Source organism: Prunus avium, chromosome 7 (genome assembly GCF_965620075.1).
Source record: "Prunus avium chromosome 7, drPruAviu1.hap1.1, whole genome shotgun sequence".
Classification (NCBI taxonomy): Eukaryota; Viridiplantae; Streptophyta; class Magnoliopsida; order Rosales; family Rosaceae; genus Prunus; species Prunus avium.
The window spans coordinates 32,286,676-32,305,239 of record NC_142290.1 but is presented as its reverse complement, the minus strand read 5'-3'; the positions used below and the strand labels follow the sequence as shown (position 1 = coordinate 32,305,239).

Sequence of the window (18,564 nt, the reverse complement as noted above, 5' to 3'; positions counted from 1 at the left end):
AAAGATAAAACAGAATGAAAAAAAACACAAAAATGAATTACCACAAACAAATCGAATATGCATCTTTGGATTTACATTGTTTTCCATTGGAGCAAAAAATGTATTTACACCCTCTAAAAGTGTAAAGGGATATCAAAGTGGCTTTACACCCCCGAAAATACACCCACTGTGAATGCTATTAAGTATTTAGCTTTAATATGTAAATTCTAAATATTTATGTATTTTTCAAATAGAAGATGCTCCTCTCTCTCTAGCTCCGGTATTCGGGGTTGCTCTGACGTGATGTTCAGTTTGAACGGTACAGATACGGACAAACAAAGAGCTCAGAATTCAGAACAAAAAAAGTGTAGGGCCCACGCCTCTTAATAGCCTCCAAATCATGTTGGACTGGATGGTACTTTTGCAGTGTCAGTCGGCTCCACACGTGCGACACAAAACCCTATATACAAAGAAAATTCAAGCAACCCCACTACCACCCCATCCGTCTACAAGGACCACTACCACCTTTAACGTGTCCACCATTGGTTCTACACGTGAATGTGGCTCCCACCACCTATTTTTCTTTATTTTTATTTTTTTGGTAATTTTCCTCCAATATTTGATTGACGTGAATCTTTTAATAAATTTATGCTACTATATATATGGACGGATGTAATAAGTAAAGCTTAGCAGAAATTCTTAGGGCTTTCCTAATCTAATTATCAATTTCTCTAAGAATTTAGGTGGTGTTGGGGTAAATGCCCTAGAGTTGAGCTTCATATAAGAATGGTGTTAAGTCCATTTTGACAACCGCTTTAAGGAAGATGTGAAATTAGAACAAAGATCTTAAGTATGGGCTTAGCGTTGATTGTCTGAATTTAAGCGGACTGAATTGACCACTAATTTGAAGTAAAGGGGTGCACGTACATGTGTGTATGAACCATTCTCGATCGATATTTAACTAAAAGTTTGACATATAGAAAAGAGATTTTTTAAGAATGATGTAGAATTGTAATATTAGAGAATGATACATATTAACTCAACATAGTAATTATTCAAAAAAATTATAGTCATATATCAATCCTTAGGTTTAACATCCACCTACTATATATATGATTCACAAATCAAAACTCTCATTCTCATACACTCTTTGACTTCACATATTCCATTGATTAGTTATTCAAGCATTTCTACTCGATACAACACACTTTAATTATAGAATTTAAAGAACAACTTGTTTGATCACGCTAACTAAATTAGAAACATTTACTTGAGAATCAATTTCAGAAAATCAACAATTATACTTTTTCACAGGAGAAAAAGTAGAATATATATTTTTGATTGTCCACAAATAATTAGCAAGAATCATACACTAAAAGAAGCAAAATAGACAACAGCACTGAATGGCCATTCAACGAATGGTCAATTGTTGTTGCTCAACTATTTGGAAATACGTGCAACAAATGAAGATGTCACGAAATGCATTAAGAACAACAAATACGCTTTTAATATGCATTAATATTTGTATGGTATTATTAATTAGCTCTTAAATCTCAATTAATTACAAGGAGCACGTGCGGATCCAGCTAAGGTTTTTGAGAGGGAAAGCGACCGACCGACCGCCAAGCTAAGCTGGCCAAGTCAAGTCGTGAGGCGTGAAGGCAACAAGACTTGGCACACGTGCGGGGGACAGAGAGCCGTGCGGTGCCGTTTTGGCGGGGACCAATGCCCGTGTATCTTCGTTTTCCTAGAAAGTAAGTAATCTTATTGGTCTTCTTCATTGGTCCAAGAGACCACGTGGGGGTCCATTAAGCCCAACCATTTCCCAATTAATTATAATTAAACACTTTTATAATCCAGTCTTAATTATTCCAAAGTGCAATTCTGCTTTCATAATTATAACCATAATTATTCCCTAACTTCAATGCACAAGGTGACTTGTACTCTGTCATCATGATTCATACGTTCGTATGCAATATGCATATAACTTTTTTTTTAAAAAAAAAAATTATTGTAATGGTTTCAAATTAATCACACATTGAAACAAAAAACCCAATTAATCAATTATTTTTATTGATAGTTTGCGTTTTTTTTTTCGGGAGATTCACTATTATATCCAATATAGGAGCTCAAATTATAAAAAAACCATATATAACAAAAAGGCTTTTTAACTTCTTTTAAATTACAAAACTGCTATTGATTTCTTAAAACAAACCCAACCCCAAAACCTTATGAAAAAACTCAAAACACTCAATAGTTCATCAAAGTAATTTAATAATCAAAATTAAACTCAATAGTGCCAGCTGTCATTTTTTGAGTTTTTTTTTTGTTTGTTTATAGAAATTAAATGGTGTAGGATTTATTTATATTATTAATGCTAAAAATGAATATATAACTAAATATCTATTTTTTCTTTGACAAAATAATAATGTCGTTAAATTATTGTTCCAAAAACATTGTTCATGCATTGCCTATATACAGAACAAAGTTTAATCATTTTGATGTGGTCTTTGGTAATCCGACAATGACTTCGGACAAGAGCCCCACGTGCTCTTTGCCTTTAGTATTATTGCGAACCACCCAATGTTTTTAATTTTCTAAAAAGACAATTACGTGCAGCATAATATGATAGAGTCCCTATTATTAATAGAATATTGCCTTCATTATTATTATTTTAATTTATTTTTTTTAAAAAAAGGGAAATAGAAGAAAGTCTGGGCAAGACTAGTTACCCTGCACCTGAATTCATGTGTCCGAATTCATGTGTTCAAATCTCCGTGAGTCTAGCGCTTGTGTCAAAAAGACAGAAGAAAATCTTGATTGAGTTTCAATTCGATTTTGGCCCAAATGTGATATAACAGTCTGAAATTTTAGAGGACGGCCCATCTCTAAACAGGCCGTATTTTAAATATTCCCTTATTTAATGCTAAAAACACTCTAAACAGGCCCGAAAATAAAATAAAATAAAATAAAACAGGCCCGAAATTATGGTTACACGTCAGAAGTGCACCCAAAAATGAAATAAATAAAAGACAAAAAAAAGAGACGCAGCCGTTTGTGCAGGTTCCACGTCAGTCTTGGATCATCGTATCGAACGGACGAAATCGAACCCCGCGTTGTGCATGGAAGTCAATAAACAATAACAATTGGAGATGCGCATGTTTTGAAAACGACCATAAATAAAAGATATAATCAAATCAAATCCGATAAATCCGATTGTAAATAACTCGATACCATGACGACAATCTTTGAATATTCGTTTGGAAATTTGGTGACGAGACCGTGGGAGGTCAGATTGTGTTGTGTCTCAGATCCGCCACAGATGCAGAGGACTTGTCCTTCCCGGTTTCTTTGGGCTGGTGGGTTCTTAACTCTTTCTTTGGTTCGGGTTTATGGGCCTTAAACGGGGCTTCACATCTACTTCTTCTCGATCGAAACCTGGTTTTTTCACAAGTTTGCAAGCCATGAGGTGAGTTACAGTCCCCATCGTTTCTTTGATTCTTCCCATGTTGTCGTTCCTCAGTTTCTGGAAGTGTTTTTTTTTTCCTTTTCTGGGATTCATGGGTCATGCATATGTGTCTGTTTTGTCAGTGGCTCAGTGTGTTTGTTTGTATAAAAAATTATTTTGGTAGAAAAATTTGCTCGTGCTATTGGGTTCTTGATGTCTGAAGCAATTGCCTTTCCCTTTTTACTTTAAATGTCAATTTTTAGTGATAGTTTTGAAAAGTTTGGAATTTTCTCGTGTATATGACTTGGCATCTTTTTCTTTCTTCTTTTTACTATAAATTGGTTCATTCTCACGGCTTTGTTGCTTTGAATTCATTGGTTGTGGAATGTGTTTTGCTGAGTTTTCAGATTGAGAGTTCATTAATTGATTGGTCCCTCTCCCTCTAAGGCTATTCAAAGCAGCTGACTTGGTTTACCCTTTTAGGAAAACCTTCATAGCAATCAAAATATCTCTAGCAATAATGTTTTTCCTCACAATGTGGCTAAGCTCCTATCTGTGGTGTTACTAATTTCTCAAACTGTACATTGTTTCAAAGTTACATGTCCAAATATAAACCATTAAAGGGATTGTCAACACATGATAGTCTATAGAGATGATTAATTAATATGATTGTTTCGGAAAACCATCCTGCATATTTCTGATCCACTTTGAAATTTGGATTGAATAGAATTTCTGATGTATATGCTTGTGTGGCTGATGAAAGTTTACTCAAGAATTATGCTTTCCATGTAGCCGCTTTCTATATCCTTTGATCATATGTAACCCTTTCTTTCACAGAACGAGAAAGATATTTGGGATTTCTCTGTCCCTCATTCTTATCAACTTTGCTGCTATAATGGAGCGTGCAGATGAAAATCTCCTCCCCTCAGTTTACAAAGAAGTGAGTGAGGCTTTCAATGCTGGGCCATCTGACCTGGGCTATCTCACTTTCATTAGGAACTTTGTGCAGGGAATGGCATCACCCCTTGCAGGTGTGCTAGTTATTAATTATGATCGCCCTACAGTTCTGGCAATGGGGACTTTTTGCTGGGCCTTGTCAACTGCTGCAGTTGGTGCAAGCCGGCTTTTCGCTGAAGTTGCGTTCTGGAGAGCAGTGAATGGTTTTGGATTGGCAATTGTTATACCAGCACTTCAGTCTTTTATTGCTGATAGCTATAAGGATGGAGTGAGAGGGGCTGGATTTGGGATGGTGAGCCTTGTTGGTTCCTTGGGTGGCATTGGAGGTGGTGTTCTGGCCACACTTATGGCTGGTGAACACTACTGGAATGTACCAGGATGGCGCTGTGCTTTCATTCTGATGGCATCACTAAGTTCACTAATTGGGTTCCTTGTTCTCTTGTTTGTGGTTGACCCAAGAAAAACAGTTAATTTCACTCATGGTACTGACCATAGTTCTGATAGGTACGGGGCAATTATTTCATCATACATTTTAAATTTGTTGTCTATTATATCAGCTTTCAAATTCTTTAACAAGTTATAGATGTGGTGACTTTGGTTTGTGAATGGAGAAAGAATTCATCAATATATGGTGATTTGGTTACCTTATGCTGCAGGGAAGATTTGATAATTAAGGGCCCTACAAGTGCAGCATCAGTTTGGCTCGAGTCTTGGACGGCCATGAAAGCAGTTGTTAAAGTGCAAACGTTCCAAATAATTGTTTTGCAGGGTATTGTTGGTTCACTACCATGGACTGCCATGGTGTTCTTCACTATGTGGTTTGAATTGATCGGTAAGCACTACCGCAAATTCCATACTTCAATGAAACAATTGCTGATTATCTTTTCTGCCCTCCTTTTTGTTTCTGAGCTTCGAATTTTCAAACTTCTACTTTCATGACATATGATGTCTTCTAATTCCATTTTGCAGGTTTTGATCACAACAGCACAGCAGCCCTCCTTAGTCTTTTTGCTGTTGGCTGTGCTATGGGTTCTCTTCTTGGAGGACTAATAGCAGATCGAATGTCACGAATCTACCCGCACTCAGGCCGCATCATGTGTGCTCAGTTCAGCGCCTTCATGGGCATCCCCTTCTCATGGTTCTTACTTAAAGTCATTCCACAGTCAGTAAGCAGCTATTACACCTTTGCTGTCACTCTCTTGCTGATGGGTCTCACTATCAGCTGGAATGCTACTGCTGCAAATGGTCCTATGTTTGCTGAGGTTGTCCCTGTCAAACACCGAACCATGATTTACGCCTTTGATCGTGCTTTCGAAGGATCATTCTCTTCTTTTGCAGCTCCCTTGGTCGGAATTCTTTCAGAGAAGATGTTTGGTTACGATGCAAAATCAGTGGATCCGATTAAAGGGTCTACCCGGGAGGCCTTTGCATTATCTCAAGGGCTTCTTTCAATGATGGCTGTTCCATTTGGCTTGTGTTGCTTGTTTTATACGCCATTGTATTTGTTTTTCAGGAAGGACCGTGAAAATGCTAGAATGGCCAGTGTGAAAGAGGAAGAGATGAGGTGAGAAGTCATTCTTAGTTTGAAGGAGCAATCAATGATACTAAAAGTGAGAAGTATTATGCGGCTTCTCCAAGCCTACGGCATTTCTGGAGATTCTGGTCCTCCAAGTCTTCTCCTACTCTTGCCTTCAGCTGCAATATGGTGACTAGTTTGAGAAGCCACGCTTTAATTTCGATACTAAAAGACTTCTGATACCAAAGCTAATTTTGTTTGCACACTAAATTTTGTGATTCTTTAATGGTTAGGCCACTTTTTGGAGTGATTATGTTCAATGGAACCAATGTCTTGCATATTTGGAATGGTTTAGCATGCCATGAATAGTTCATGACACATCTGAAAGGCTCATCAGGAAAGAATCAAACTTACTTTTGTATGAGAGAGAGAGAGAGAGAGAGAGAGAGAGAGAGAGAGAGAGAGAGAGAGATGCATTGTGTCCAACCTATCCTTATTACACATCAAGATACAAAGCATCCCAAAAGTTACAGTGACATACATTTTAAAGCGCCCAACTCCATTGATGAAATTAAAAGATAAAAAAAAAAAAAGGAAAAAAAAGAACAAAGAAAATGCAATCTGCGAACAAATATTACAACCCCACTTGCATTTCAAGCATTGATAATATGTCAATTGACACTTTGGTGCTACCAAACAATAGCTATATGCACCTTGGGAAGAGGGTTTGCCCCACATACCCACCAGCCATAGCCCTTCTTACATTAGACTCGAACATCTTAGGATTATCTCTCAACACTGCAGCTGCATCGTGATTTAGGGGATCTTCATAATTTGGTTCCTGCAAACAAAATTAAAGAGAAAAATAAGCAACATTCAGATACCAAATAGCAACAAATCACAGAGGACTATCAAGATGTTACCGTGAAAAGATGATACAATCCATAGATGACAGTGTTTATATTAAGGACAGGTTTCCAATCTTCTCGTAGGATGTTGAGGCAGACATTCCCTTCCAAGTCAATATTAGGATGGTAGACCTGTCAGTGGGTTGTACGATGTAGAGACAATGGATCATATAAGCGATCAAATAAAAGAGAAGACATGATTTAAGTTAAACAAGAAACAGTGAAACATATATGATGCATAAGCCTACCTTGGTCTTACACTTGACTTTTGGTGCCTCATGTGGATAGATAGGGGCAACTTGGAAAGTAAACGAAAATGTACCACCTCTGGAACAAGAAATGGAAGAGAACTTAGAAAACTAATCATTATGCTAATTTTACACGAGGTTTAAAAAATATATATATTCCTGCTAAGAAACAACAATATGATAACCCTCAACACCATTGCTTGTGTTCGTGTTGACTTCATTACATAGAAAACAATGGCTGCAGTGTCTTGCAATTGAAAATCCTCGTACACAAGTATATTGGTAGACATATTGGTGTGAGTGATATGCATGTGTATGTGTGTGGAAAACAAAAAAGTAACCCAGCTTCTCTGACAAAGGATACGTGTCTAAAATTAGTATGTGCAGTTGTGACAAAACCTTTGTTTGAAGAAACTTTTGCACACAAAGAGTAGAAAAAATCCTTACGAGTAAAAGCCTTCATCTGGACGAATTGTAACCTCAAAGTTCATCAGCTCATCCTTGCCATTAGGAAAACAAATGTTACAAGATTTTGGTAGATTCAGCTCAGATATATCTGCATCAGATGCCACAACAAATAATATATTTTTTTAAACGAATGGATGGTCAAATTTAGTGAAACAATAAAACTCCACGCATAGTCCAAAAAAACCAGTAAAAATAATTCAGCAAGAGAAGCAGTTTAAAACCTGCCTCCTTAACCAAATTATAGCATTTTTGGATAATGACTTATTGTAGCACCAACATTTAAATATGCAATCAAGAATGCTAAAAATTTCAATTGGATAATGACTCTGTACTCAGCATAAACTTATCTCAACTTGATGAACAAAAAGATACACATTAAGCGGTCCATGGGGTTAATCCATTTGCTAAAAACTGTTATTTTCTAAATTTTCTTCAAAGCCCCACCAACCTGAGAACCCTTTAAATAATTCTTATTGCGTAACCAAGGACCAAGAAGGATGTTCTATATCATCATTCAAAAACCACTCAACCCAAAAACAAATACAACTGTCAATATTATAGAAACCATCTAACTGGTCTGATCCATATTGCTTTAATCAATCAACAAACTCTTTCTGGAATCAGAAATGAAGGGCATGCAAAAGCTAGAAGAATATTGAAAAAGTAAGAGCTTCAAATAAATCAAAGGATATGATAATTAGAGAGATGGAAAACCTTTATGAAGACGTAATTCCCCAGCAGATTGCTTCTTAACATGTGATGCTCCATTGGCATTTTCTGCAAGTTCTCTCTGCTTCTCCTTTACTTTGAATAGCCTAATCATATCTCCTGAAAATAAAAAAAATAAACAATTATCCTAGAGGGCCTAAAGGGGTTATATTTTTGTGCTAATAACAACAATCACACTGGTAGCTTGAAAACAAAAAAAGATCGTGAGACAAAGAATCTGTGACATGGAAAAACAATGACATAGAATCTGCACACACAAGAAGACCAAAGTAAGGGGTGAATCAATCTAAACAGAACTATAGAAGATATGCCAAGCAGGCCAATTTTTTCTTGTGGAACATGAAGTCAAAAATAACCAAATGAAAATCAAATTTAGTACACACCAACCAAAAAAAACAAGTCAGGAAACCTCAATATTCACTGGTGAATGGTCCTTTAATTCATCTTCTTTGCTTTTCTTTTTGTTTTGTTTTGTTTTTTTTTTCTTTTGAGGTCCTATCAGGCTAAATGGCAATACAATTGTCCATTCACTGACAGCTTTATACTCAAAATCATGAAATTAAGGATGATATTCTCCAACAAATTACAATCTCATCTTTAATCACCATAACAATAATCTCAAAGTGATCAAACAGTAACAAAATCCTCACAATAGTAATGCCTTTTCAAATAAAGACAAGTCCATCATATAAAAAGAAGAAATGAAATATGAAGTCATATTAACAAGAAAAGGAGAAGTGAAGCCACTAACAAATTTCTTAAACAGTTACAGGGAGACAAAAAAAAATCAAATCTTGCTCTCAAAAAGCTAAAACCCAATAAACTCCCCAAGTTTACAAACACAATTATCCAATCAGATGCCAAAACCCAAGTGGTAGAATAATAAATCATACAAAAGTAACAAAAAAACAAAATACGGGTTAGGGCAGAAAAAAGTTCAGTCGTTTAAGCACCTGAATGGAATTCCTGGAAAATCTAACTAGGCAAAGGAAAGAAATAGACTTGGAGACAGATACATATACTTTTATATGTATATATTATTATTACGATGTGTAGATGCTGACCTGGTTGAGAAGAAGCTTGCAAAGGAGAGGGTGTGGTGGATGAGTAGGAAAGTGAGGAAAGAGAGACGGATTTGGAAATAGAACGACCTGTCGTTTTGGGGTTTTGGGGAACTTATCCAATTAAGCGTCTCTGGGGTTTATGTCTTTGATTTATTGGGATAGAGAGATGCGTCGGTGTGGGGACAAACTAGTCGTGCTGCTTTATTTGTACGCTATTTCTTTTCTGAGAGAGATGATAAGGAAACAAGTTTGAAACTCGGCAATGCTTACTTGTCATGTTTAGAATTAGACTTCTTTTTTGTTGTTGTTTTTAATTGTTTTTTAAAGGAAACTTGTTGGCCCAAACTTGTTGAAGCCAGGGATGAAGGCCCAATTGGTAAAATTAGTCTTCCAAAAATCATGCTTGAAATAAAATACTTGGAATTACGTAATTAAAATATGTATGAATGTTGTGGGCTTGTAGCTTCAGTGGTAGAATGTAACGTTTACAGTAGGTCAAGTTACTAACATCTTCTTACCCCTTACTTTCGTGGTAGAATGATGAATTATCTCTCCTTATTGATTACCATACCAATTCAGTTTAGTTTATGCTTAATTTTGAAGCTTTATTAAGTATTTTAGTATTAGTTTTCTCAGTACCTCAAATACAAAGTAATTGTTCGTAACCATTTGAGCTACATGAATTTTACATACTAGTTTTCAATATACTAATACACTTTTCTTTTTTATCTAATCACCATTATTTATGATATAATCAATCCCTTTTCCTTTAAACCTACACTTGTATATATAAATGGTTTCCAAAATATTCAAAAATATTATTTTGTAGGTAGTGAAGTAAAATTCGCACGTGTGTGCATTCCACACTGGAAATGAACACGACACGCGCAGATGAACGAACGAAGTCCTTGCGCCAAAACCTGTCTTCAACGGTCAGCACTGCAGTACCCATCTCTGCAAAACCCTAACCAACCACCACAGAGCTCAGAGAACAGAGACCAACAATGCCGAGCCTCTCCGTCTTAGTCACCTTAATCTCACTCCTCCCCTTGCTCTGCCACTCATTCTCTCCCGAAGCCCCAACCAATCGGCGCCTCCTAGTCCTCCTCGACGACCTCTCTCTCCAATCCTCTCACTCCATCTTCTTCCACTCTCTCATCTCCCGCGGCTTCGATCTCGACTTCAAGCTGGCCGACGATCCCACCCTCTCGCTCCAGCGCTATAACCAGTACTTGTACGACGGCCTCGTTCTCTTCTCTCCTACCGCCCACCGTAAGTTCATCAATCAGAAACTCCTAAGAATGACACATTTTGGTTAATTCCTTGCAATGAAATCTGATTTTATTTATTTATTTGGGTTTTAAGAGTTTGGAGGAGCTCTGGATTTTCAGGCTGTGCTTGATTTCGTTGACTCTGGGCACGACTTGATCTTGGCAGCTGGTGCCTCTGCATCTGATTTGGTTCGCAGTATTTCAAGGCAATGCGGGGTCGATTTCGATGAGGTTTGCTGTATTGTTCATAATTTGGTCAATTTAGATGAATGGAAGGTAGAAAGTAATGTCATTGATGAATATGGTTTTGATTTCGTGCAGGATCCATCAGCTGTGGTTATCGACCACAACAATTACGCAGTGTTGGGGACCCAAGGGGACCATACATTGATTGCCAGCGATGACTTTATTCAATCTGATGTGATTCTGGGAAAGAATAAGATCGAGGTCGGTTTAAGTTTCATAAACATATTTTCTTACTGGATAATTTGTTGCTACATATGCCCACATTGCTTAAATCTAACGTGGTAAATGTGTTAATAGTTATAAACTTCTTGCTCTCTGATTTCAGTACTTTGCATTGTGTTTTAGATTATTATTCAATATCATTATGCAAAAATGGTATCGATCACTTCAATGTTCATATTTTAAAATGTCTTATATATTATCATTCTACGCGACAGGCCCCTGTACTTTTCAAAGGGATTGCACATTCGTTAAGTGCTTCTAATAGCTTGGTAAGCTCCAATCTGCATTTGAAGTTCTGAACTCTTTTGCTTATGACCTCTTCAGTGGGTTTTAAATGGCGTTGAGATAACGGATTATTTCTTTCTGTGGTCTATGGTATAATCGTAGGTTTTAAAAGTTCTTTCAGCATCTCCTTCAGCATATTCTGCTAACCCAAATGCCAAATTGTCCTATCCTCCATCACTCACTGGATCTGCTATTTCATTAGTTTCTGTTCTGCAAGTAAGTTCTTTCTGTGTTCTGGAAACAATGTTTGTCTATTATATGAACCTCCACCTAAGCTTGCTTCCATCTCTGAAACACAATGCGAAAGTCTTTTGTGAGCAATTGGGACATTTTCTTTATGTTCCTTTTCACACCATCACCTGCCACATTGGTTGAACTTGATGGAGTCATTTTGAAATCTTAAATTGCAGGCTAGAAACAATGCTCGGATTTTGATCTCAGGCTCTGTAGATATGTTTAGCAACCAGTATGTATCTAATTGGTTATATGGATTCATTTATCACTGGTGGTTTATCTGTCCTTAATTGTTTTTCGTTTATAGGATTTACTTCTGATTTCTGCTTGTGATTCAGATTGTTCAAATCAGCTGTGCAGAAGGCTGGGAGCTCAAGGAAGTGAGTAAAATCTTTAAATTGCTGCTTTTCATTACTTATCCCATTATCTTTTGGTTATATGCTGCTTTCATACTTATTACCTACATATAGTTGAGCACACGGCAAACCTACTTGCAATTTAGATTCTTTTTTCAAAGAAAGACAGAATCTATGTAATCTTAAGTGCTGAAGACTCCGGGAAGCTTCCATTCAATACTTTTGTATTCTCTCTTTCATTCTCATGGACTCATATGTAACCTGTCCTTTTGTTTGTGCTGAAAATGGTTTGATACTCATTCCAAAGTGGCTTGATCAAGGCAAAAAATTCACGTTATCCTGAAACTTTTGATGACAGATATGAAAAGTCTGGTAATGAACAGTTTGTGACTGAACTTAGCAAATGGATCTTCCATGAAAGGGGACATCTAAAGGTGAGGTTCATTATATATCGTGAACTATTACTAGTATTTATGGTTTGCATCAGTTTTGAGCTCTAAAAGTTAAATGAGGCTTTGAATCTGTGATATTACAGTTATCAATGCATTTACTTCCAATTTATACTTGATATGTTTAGGTATTTGTTTATCATTTATCCTTGTGCATTGTCTTTTCTGTGTTAATTCATGACCTTTATTTTCAGGCTGTCAATGTTAGACACCACAAAGTTGGAGAAACTGATGAACCTGCAATCTATAGAATTAATGATGATCTGGTAATGCCCTCAACACAGCTATCATCTATATACATATATGTATATATATTTGCTGAATTTCTAAACAGAGGGAATGCACTGGAATCATTTAGTCTTTTGTATTTGCAGGATTATTCCATTGAGATATATGAGTGGTCTGGAAAGAGCTGGGAACCATATGTGGCTGGTGATGTTCAAGTGCAGTTCTTCATGATGAGCCCTTATGTGCTAAAAACTCTGGCAACTGATCAGAAGGTATTCTTATCCCAAGACCATGTTTGGACTTGATTTACGAAATCTAGAACATCTTTGTTTACATGCATATTTGATTTTTCAGGGACTGTACCATACGTCATTCAAGGTCCCTGACGTTTATGGGGTTTTCCAGTTTAAGGTTGAGTATAACAGGCTTGGGTACACTAGCTTATCCCTTTCCAAACAGGTCAGCTTTTGGTTTAGACACCTTTCATTAACAAAGCAGTTTGATTGTTGTTATGGCTTTATAAATTTTATGATCTGTTTGTCCACTACTAACTTGATCATATTGTATGAGAGCTCTAGTTTCCTTCATTAATTGTTTACCCCAAAAAAAGAGAGTAAATCAATGACTGTAAATTTGTGAGCTCCCATGAAAGAAGGATCAAATAGTTGGGCAGTTAAATGGCAATTGTCTGATATAATAAGATAATATGATGTCAAAAACATGACAGTTCGAAACTGTCCCTTGTTTGTTGTGGGGGGTAGTTATGGTGCTCAACTGCTAATTAGGGAAACCTTATAAGATTTTAAAACTAGTCTATTCTTGTTATAACAAGATTGTTCTTCTCATGTTACCTCTATGGAAAATTCAAATTTCAGATCCCTGTACGGCCTTTCCAGCATAATGAATATGAACGATTTATAACCACCGCTTTCCCGTATTATGGAGCTTCGTTTACTACAGTACTCTCTCTCTCTCTCTCTCTCTCTCTCTCTCTCTCTCTCTCTCTCTCTTGTGATCTTATCTGTCGATAAATCTGCACTTACCTCTCGATAAATGTTTGTTTGGTTTCACTTTTTGCAGATGGCTGGGTTTTTTATCTTCAGCATTGTCTTCATGTACTACAAGTAAAATGCTGATACACGAGAAAACTTTGCATTGGCCATACCTCTAAATTACTTGCCTTAGTTTTCTTGTTAACATTCTTTTGAGAGACTTCTGATAGCTAATGGCATAATGATAATACTGACCTTGTAACTACATATTGGCGTTATCCCAAAAATGTTGTTTGCATTGCAGTTGCTGCCTGGCTTGCACACAGAGGTGGTGTTGGCCGGCCACTTGGTCGTTCGGTGCAAAAGCCAAAAGTAGACAAGCATCCACAAATTTAGCAGGTGTCGACTCAAATCTGACTTTTTGGGGTCAAAAGTCACATCAATTTTCCGAAAATTATACAAAGAGAGGCATTATCGTCAAGTCCTCTGTTTTTCTTGATAACCATTATCCTGCACTTCTTCGAAAAGTCATTCTAAAGGAAGTGGTTGCTTGCTCATGTTGTTTGTGGGATAGTATGAGAGAGGGAGGGGGGAGGGGGATTTGAACGTGGACATTTTTCAACTTTGGAAAAATTAAAAATTAAATAGTAAAAAATCAATGTTATGGTTTATATGAATTTTCATTTAAAAAAGGAAAAAATCTTGGTATTTTAATTTCATTATGTGAATGAATCATCAATCATGGGGTCGGATGCATGCATGCAGGAAAGAACTGGGAAAGTGACCTCTCACATCTGTAACATGGGACAAAATTTGAGTCTTCTTGGAGATCGTGATTCACACTTCCAACTTGTAAACATTTTCGGCTTGGCTTGACTTGAGGGAACACAATAATATTTTACTTACACAAATTGAAGTTGAAGACTGGAACATCAATTTGTTAATGGTAATTGGAGGATTTCCATGTCTCTTAACAAATAGAGTCAATTTAGTTACTGGGTTGTCTCCTTATCTCTTGGAAAACCAGATAAACACATTTTGTTTGTTGTGCTACAAAAAAACACGTTTATATTTGATTTGAACTGAACCTTGGTTGACAATTTTAGTAGATTTGTGAAGAAAAAAAAAACATTTGATTAAGAATCATCGTCTTGACAAAGGCCCAAAAGACACTGAACCTGTAAAACGAAATGCACGTGATGCTCTGGCCATTCAGCAGCAAACCATTTTCAATCTTTTTGCCAATTAATTTTCCAAAAAAAAATTATCCAAAGAATCACTTATTAATCAGATAATAATAATGAGAAGAAAATAAAAAAAAAAAGGTATCTGTGTTGTTTTGGTACGTGGAATTGCACACACAAAACCACACGTACATAGAAAGTTTGTATGTAAAATCATTAAAATGCCAATTGTCACAGAGCCTTGCAATTCCACCCAACCCAAAACCCTATCCTTGCCACCTAGGCCTCCTCCCCCAACTTGATTGGTTGGCCTCTGTATTGCTCTTACCACTTCCCCCCTACCACCCTTCTTACACTTTCTCTCTCTAGACTGCCACTCTTTTCTTTCTCTCTTTGCAATTCCAAAACGGGAATGTGAGCTTGCATAATTGGAAGGACCTATTAAGACCTATAATGACTCTCAAAACTGTCTTCACCCTCCACACCAATATAATACTGTAAATCCATCCACCCATCCCCACCATTGCGGAAATTTCAGAGCAAAGCAACCATCTTTGAGCAAATTGGATTGAACCCAAAAAACCCAAAAAAAAATAAAATTCCAGAAAGATGAGCTGCTTGAATCTGAGCACATGGGTTCAAATCCAAACCTGCTCAATGTTCAACCAAGCAGGCAGATCCAGATCCCAACCTTTCAGCCTCGTCCACCCACTGAAGACCAACATGCCCGTTTCATTTGCACCCCCAAAACGACGTCGGTCCACCACCCCTTTCTCCGTCTCTGCAATTCTCACCAAGCAACAGACCCTCAAAGAAGAAGAATCAGCAAAACCCAGTTTTAATTTCAAGTCCTACATGCTCCAAACTGCCGACTCGGTCAACCAAGCCTTAGACGCCGCCGTTCCGATCCGAGACCCGGCCATGATCCACGAGGCCATGCGCTACTCTCTGTTGGCCGGAGGCAAGCGAGTCCGGCCTGTCCTCTGCCTCGCCGCCTGCGAGCTCGTCGGCGGGTCCCATTCGCAGGCCATGCCGGCGGCGTGCGCCGTCGAGATGATCCACACCATGTCGTTGATCCACGACGACTTGCCTTGTATGGACAACGACGACCTCCGCCGCGGAAAACCCACAAACCACAAGGTCTTCGGGGAGGACGTCGCCGTTTTGGCCGGCGACGCCCTCTTGGCCTTCGCTTTCGAGCACATCGCCGTGAGCACAGTCGGCGTCTCGCCTGAGAGAATCATCAGAGCAGTTGAGGAACTGGCGAAGTCAATCGGGGCTGAAGGGCTCGTGGCGGGTCAAGTGGTGGACATAAACTCAGAGGGCTTGGCCGATGTGGGGCTGGAGCAGCTCGAATATATCCACCTCCACAAAACCGCAGCTTTGCTCGAGTGTGCGGTGGTTCTGGGCTCCATTTTGGGAGGCGGGTCGGATTCAGAAACCGAAAAGCTCCGGACTTTTGCGAGGTACATTGGGTTGCTGTTTCAGGTCGTCGACGACATTCTTGATGTGACCAAGTCTTCACAGGAATTGGGCAAAACGGCAGGGAAGGACTTGGTGGCTGATAAGGTCACGTACCCCAAGCTATTGGGGATTGAGAAATCTAGGGAGTTTGCTGAGAAGCTCATTAAAGACGCCAAGGAACAGCTCTCTGGTTTCGATCTTGAAAAGGCTGCGCCTTTAATTGCTCTGGCTAATTACATTGCTCACAGGGAAAACTAAAGAACCCTTTTGTTGTAATTTTAGAGTTGTTTGTTTTTCAGAATTAAAATCTCTGAAAGTTGGTTCAATTTAAAAAAAGAAAAAAGTTGAGCTTAGTATTTAATTCATGTCGTGTTGGAGAAAAAGGATGAGTGTAGCAGGTGAGATTTGTGTCACAGTTAGCATATCATCCTTCCACAGGGTTGGGTCAAAATTATACAATTTTTTTTTATTTTTTTGCATGAATCTGTGTACTTTTTTTTCTTTGTTCAATCTGAAATTGATATTTGGGCATCTTCTTGGTACAAGGTAATTGCAATGAGAAGCCGATGGACGGCATCGTCCTGGTTCAACAAATTAAATCGCAATGATTGCTGCAGACGCTGGTGTAGTGTTTCCGTTTTTCAGTACGAGGTTGCTTGCCACTCTGCTGTTTCTGAATTTTGCGATTTCAATTGTACCCGCAAACTTTTGGTAGAGTGTTACAGATTTCAACTTTGGGGCTCCATTGTTATGATTCTTGGGCCAGTCCATGCTGATGGTGTCTCCATAAACCATAAAACTTCCATTTATTTTCTATGGGTCTTTTTATTTGTCCAACTAGGACTTGCCCAAGGTGCTTAAGCAGGTTCATCACCTTGATTGAGTACACTGAATGTTTTCTTTTTGGGTCAAATGTACACTGAATGTTTGAGGACATGGATTCTAAATAAGAATGGAATACATGGAAAGAATTAGAGGATTAGATAGGAAGAATCTGAATTTGGTAAGGTATGTAATTGGTATCATTCATTGTTTTGGAGAAGCAACATTCTATAAGAACATCCATCCTTTCTTTCTTTTCTTTTTTTATTCTTTTTTTTTTTTTGGCCAACTTACTTTAAGTCTAAGCCATGCAATGAATCACATTTGGTGCCCATAACTCACTATCCACGGTATGTTGAAATAAGAATTGAATGTCAACTTTCAAATTTAATCAAGTTGAAGGATTAAAATGGATTAGTCAAGCAAAGGACCCACTAGTGTAGTGATTTGAAACAATTGCTCTTTCCATGAAAAGTCCTAGGTTTGAGTCCTAGCATTTGTGTGGTATGTGTGAGTTTAGTATATTATTGCATCTCTCAATAGGAAATGTCCTTAAAAAAAATTGGATTAGTCATGAAGAAAACTATCCCCTCAAATCCTCACAAAATGGTTGAATTCAGAGGGATAAGTTTCTAATTCATCTTCTACCTAAAATTTAGCCATATTTCAGATGGTGTGTGTGATTGGATTATTGTCCAATTCAATTATAATAATTCAGCCATATTTTTATAGGATACTGTTGGAATTTTAAAAGATTTTAAAAATTTAACCGTTTTTATTTATTTATTATTTTGGTTGTTTTATTTTATTTATTGTGGGGGTTATAAATATTTAATATTTAGGTTTTATTTTTATATTGAATGCCTTAATTTTTTGGTTGGTAAAGGTTACATGTTCTTGGATATCTATAAAAGGCCACTCCTCCTCCACATTTGTGCCAACCACAATACATCATCATAATATTACATACCACAATCACCACCACAAACTATTTCTTTCCTTTTCTACTTTTATATATATTCTTTACTTTATATTATTATTTTGGCAATGGTTCTGTGACTTGGATACCTATGAACGTGCTCATAGCAGATCTTGAGTTTGTGTACAAATGGTCGTATCTTGGAGTCTTGTAGACCGTTAGTACCTGCACGTAGGGAGGCTACAAAGGCTTTAGAACAACGTCTTCGACGTGCTTCACCGTACCAAACTCACCTTATTATTTATTATTTATTTTACTTTTACTTACCTATTAATTTGTTTTCTTTAATTTCATTGTACCTTAAAAGCTTTCCAATTTGTTTATATATTACTAGCCTCTCCGCACGCGCTTCCGCACTTACGAGAGGCTTTTTTTATTTTTATTTTATTTTATAAATTAAAATTTATTTTTGAATTAAAAAAGATAATTGTAGTTGTGTTCCATAAAAATAGGCCATTATCTGATTTTTCTTTTTTTTTATTTTTTTTAAATATGAAAAAGTGTGAATTTACCAT

The 18,564-nt window shown here is 37.3% G+C and overlaps 4 protein-coding genes across 7 annotated transcripts; 3 read left to right on the top strand and 1 right to left on the bottom strand.

Annotated features, from left to right (window-relative positions):
• The first annotated feature begins 3,181 nt into the window (after positions 1-3,181).
• Positions 3,182-6,220, top strand: LOC110753035 (Major facilitator superfamily protein). Its single transcript, XM_021953831.2, has 4 exons — positions 3,182-3,448; positions 4,265-4,888; positions 5,041-5,216; positions 5,354-6,220. The coding sequence occupies exons 1-4, from the start codon at positions 3,372-3,374 to the stop codon at positions 5,950-5,952; spliced, it is 1,476 nt and encodes a 491-aa protein (XP_021809523.1). The 5' UTR covers positions 3,182-3,371; the 3' UTR covers positions 5,953-6,220.
• Positions 6,221-6,376: 156 nt separating this feature from the next.
• LOC110753027 (NEDD8-conjugating enzyme Ubc12) lies at positions 6,377-9,487 on the bottom strand. Of its 2 annotated transcripts, none has more exons than XM_021953821.2 (6): positions 9,207-9,487; positions 8,239-8,352; positions 7,504-7,612; positions 7,057-7,135; positions 6,824-6,940; positions 6,377-6,741 (listed from the first exon to the last, which is right to left on the bottom strand). In XM_021953821.2, exons 2-6 carry the CDS (start codon positions 8,345-8,347, stop codon positions 6,604-6,606), a joined length of 552 nt encoding a protein of 183 aa, XP_021809513.1. In that variant the 5' UTR covers positions 8,348-8,352; positions 9,207-9,487; the 3' UTR covers positions 6,377-6,603. The 2 variants fall into 2 exon arrangements, with proteins under 2 accessions (XP_021809513.1, XP_021809512.1); XM_021953820.2 differs by having other exon boundaries at positions 9,318-9,486.
• A 661-nt stretch (positions 9,488-10,148) lies between these two features.
• LOC110752972 (dolichyl-diphosphooligosaccharide--protein glycosyltransferase 48 kDa subunit) lies at positions 10,149-14,484 on the top strand. Of its 3 annotated transcripts, XM_021953755.2 has the most exons (15): positions 10,151-10,589; positions 10,683-10,819; positions 10,910-11,035; positions 11,272-11,325; positions 11,444-11,557; positions 11,752-11,807; positions 11,914-11,955; positions 12,290-12,365; positions 12,575-12,646; positions 12,755-12,880; positions 12,963-13,067; positions 13,484-13,567; positions 13,689-13,732; positions 13,905-13,999; positions 14,366-14,484. In XM_021953755.2, the coding sequence occupies exons 1-15, from the start codon at positions 10,322-10,324 to the stop codon at positions 14,398-14,400; spliced, it is 1,434 nt and encodes a 477-aa protein (XP_021809447.2). In that variant the 5' UTR covers positions 10,151-10,321; the 3' UTR covers positions 14,401-14,484. The 3 variants fall into 3 exon arrangements, with proteins under 3 accessions (XP_021809446.2, XP_021809447.2, XP_021809448.2); XM_021953754.2 differs by lacking the exon at positions 14,366-14,484 and having other exon boundaries at positions 10,149-10,589; positions 13,905-14,220; XM_021953756.2 differs by lacking the exons at positions 13,905-13,999; positions 14,366-14,484 and having other exon boundaries at positions 10,153-10,589; positions 13,689-13,865.
• Positions 14,485-15,022: 538 nt separating this feature from the next.
• Positions 15,023-16,727, top strand: LOC110752973 (geranylgeranyl pyrophosphate synthase, chloroplastic). Its single transcript, XM_021953757.2, has one exon. It carries the CDS (start codon positions 15,394-15,396, stop codon positions 16,504-16,506), a length of 1,113 nt encoding a protein of 370 aa, XP_021809449.1. The 5' UTR covers positions 15,023-15,393; the 3' UTR covers positions 16,507-16,727.
• The last annotated feature ends 1,837 nt before the right edge of the window (positions 16,728-18,564 follow it).

Excerpts from the sequence above, each read along its gene's own strand:
- LOC110753035 (XM_021953831.2), top strand. The coding sequence starts at position 3,372 with ATGGGCCTTAAACGGGGCTTCACATCTACTTCTTCTCGATCGAAACCT. Across the intron at positions 3,449-4,264 it reads ACAAGTTTGCAAGCCATGAG|AACGAGAAAGATATTTGGGA; the intron begins GTGAGTTACAGT and ends TTTCTTTCACAG. Across the intron at positions 5,217-5,353 it reads TATGTGGTTTGAATTGATCG|GTTTTGATCACAACAGCACA; the intron begins GTAAGCACTACC and ends TCCATTTTGCAG.
- LOC110753027 (XM_021953821.2), bottom strand. The coding sequence starts at position 8,347 with ATGATTAGGCTATTCAAAGTAAAGGAGAAGCAGAGAGAACTTGCAGAA. Across the intron at positions 7,613-8,238 it reads GGAATTACGTCTTCATAAAG|ATATATCTGAGCTGAATCTA; the intron begins GTTTTCCATCTC and ends CATCTGATGCAG. Across the intron at positions 6,941-7,056 it reads AAGTCAAGTGTAAGACCAAG|GTCTACCATCCTAATATTGA; the intron begins GTAGGCTTATGC and ends ACCCACTGACAG.
- LOC110752972 (XM_021953754.2), top strand. The coding sequence starts at position 10,322 with ATGCCGAGCCTCTCCGTCTTAGTCACCTTAATCTCACTCCTCCCCTTG. Across the intron at positions 12,647-12,754 it reads ATAGAATTAATGATGATCTG|GATTATTCCATTGAGATATA; the intron begins GTAATGCCCTCA and ends TTGTATTTGCAG. Across the intron at positions 13,733-13,904 it reads ATTGTCTTCATGTACTACAA|TTGCTGCCTGGCTTGCACAC; the intron begins GTAAAATGCTGA and ends TTTGCATTGCAG.
- LOC110752973 (XM_021953757.2), top strand. The coding sequence starts at position 15,394 with ATGAGCTGCTTGAATCTGAGCACATGGGTTCAAATCCAAACCTGCTCA.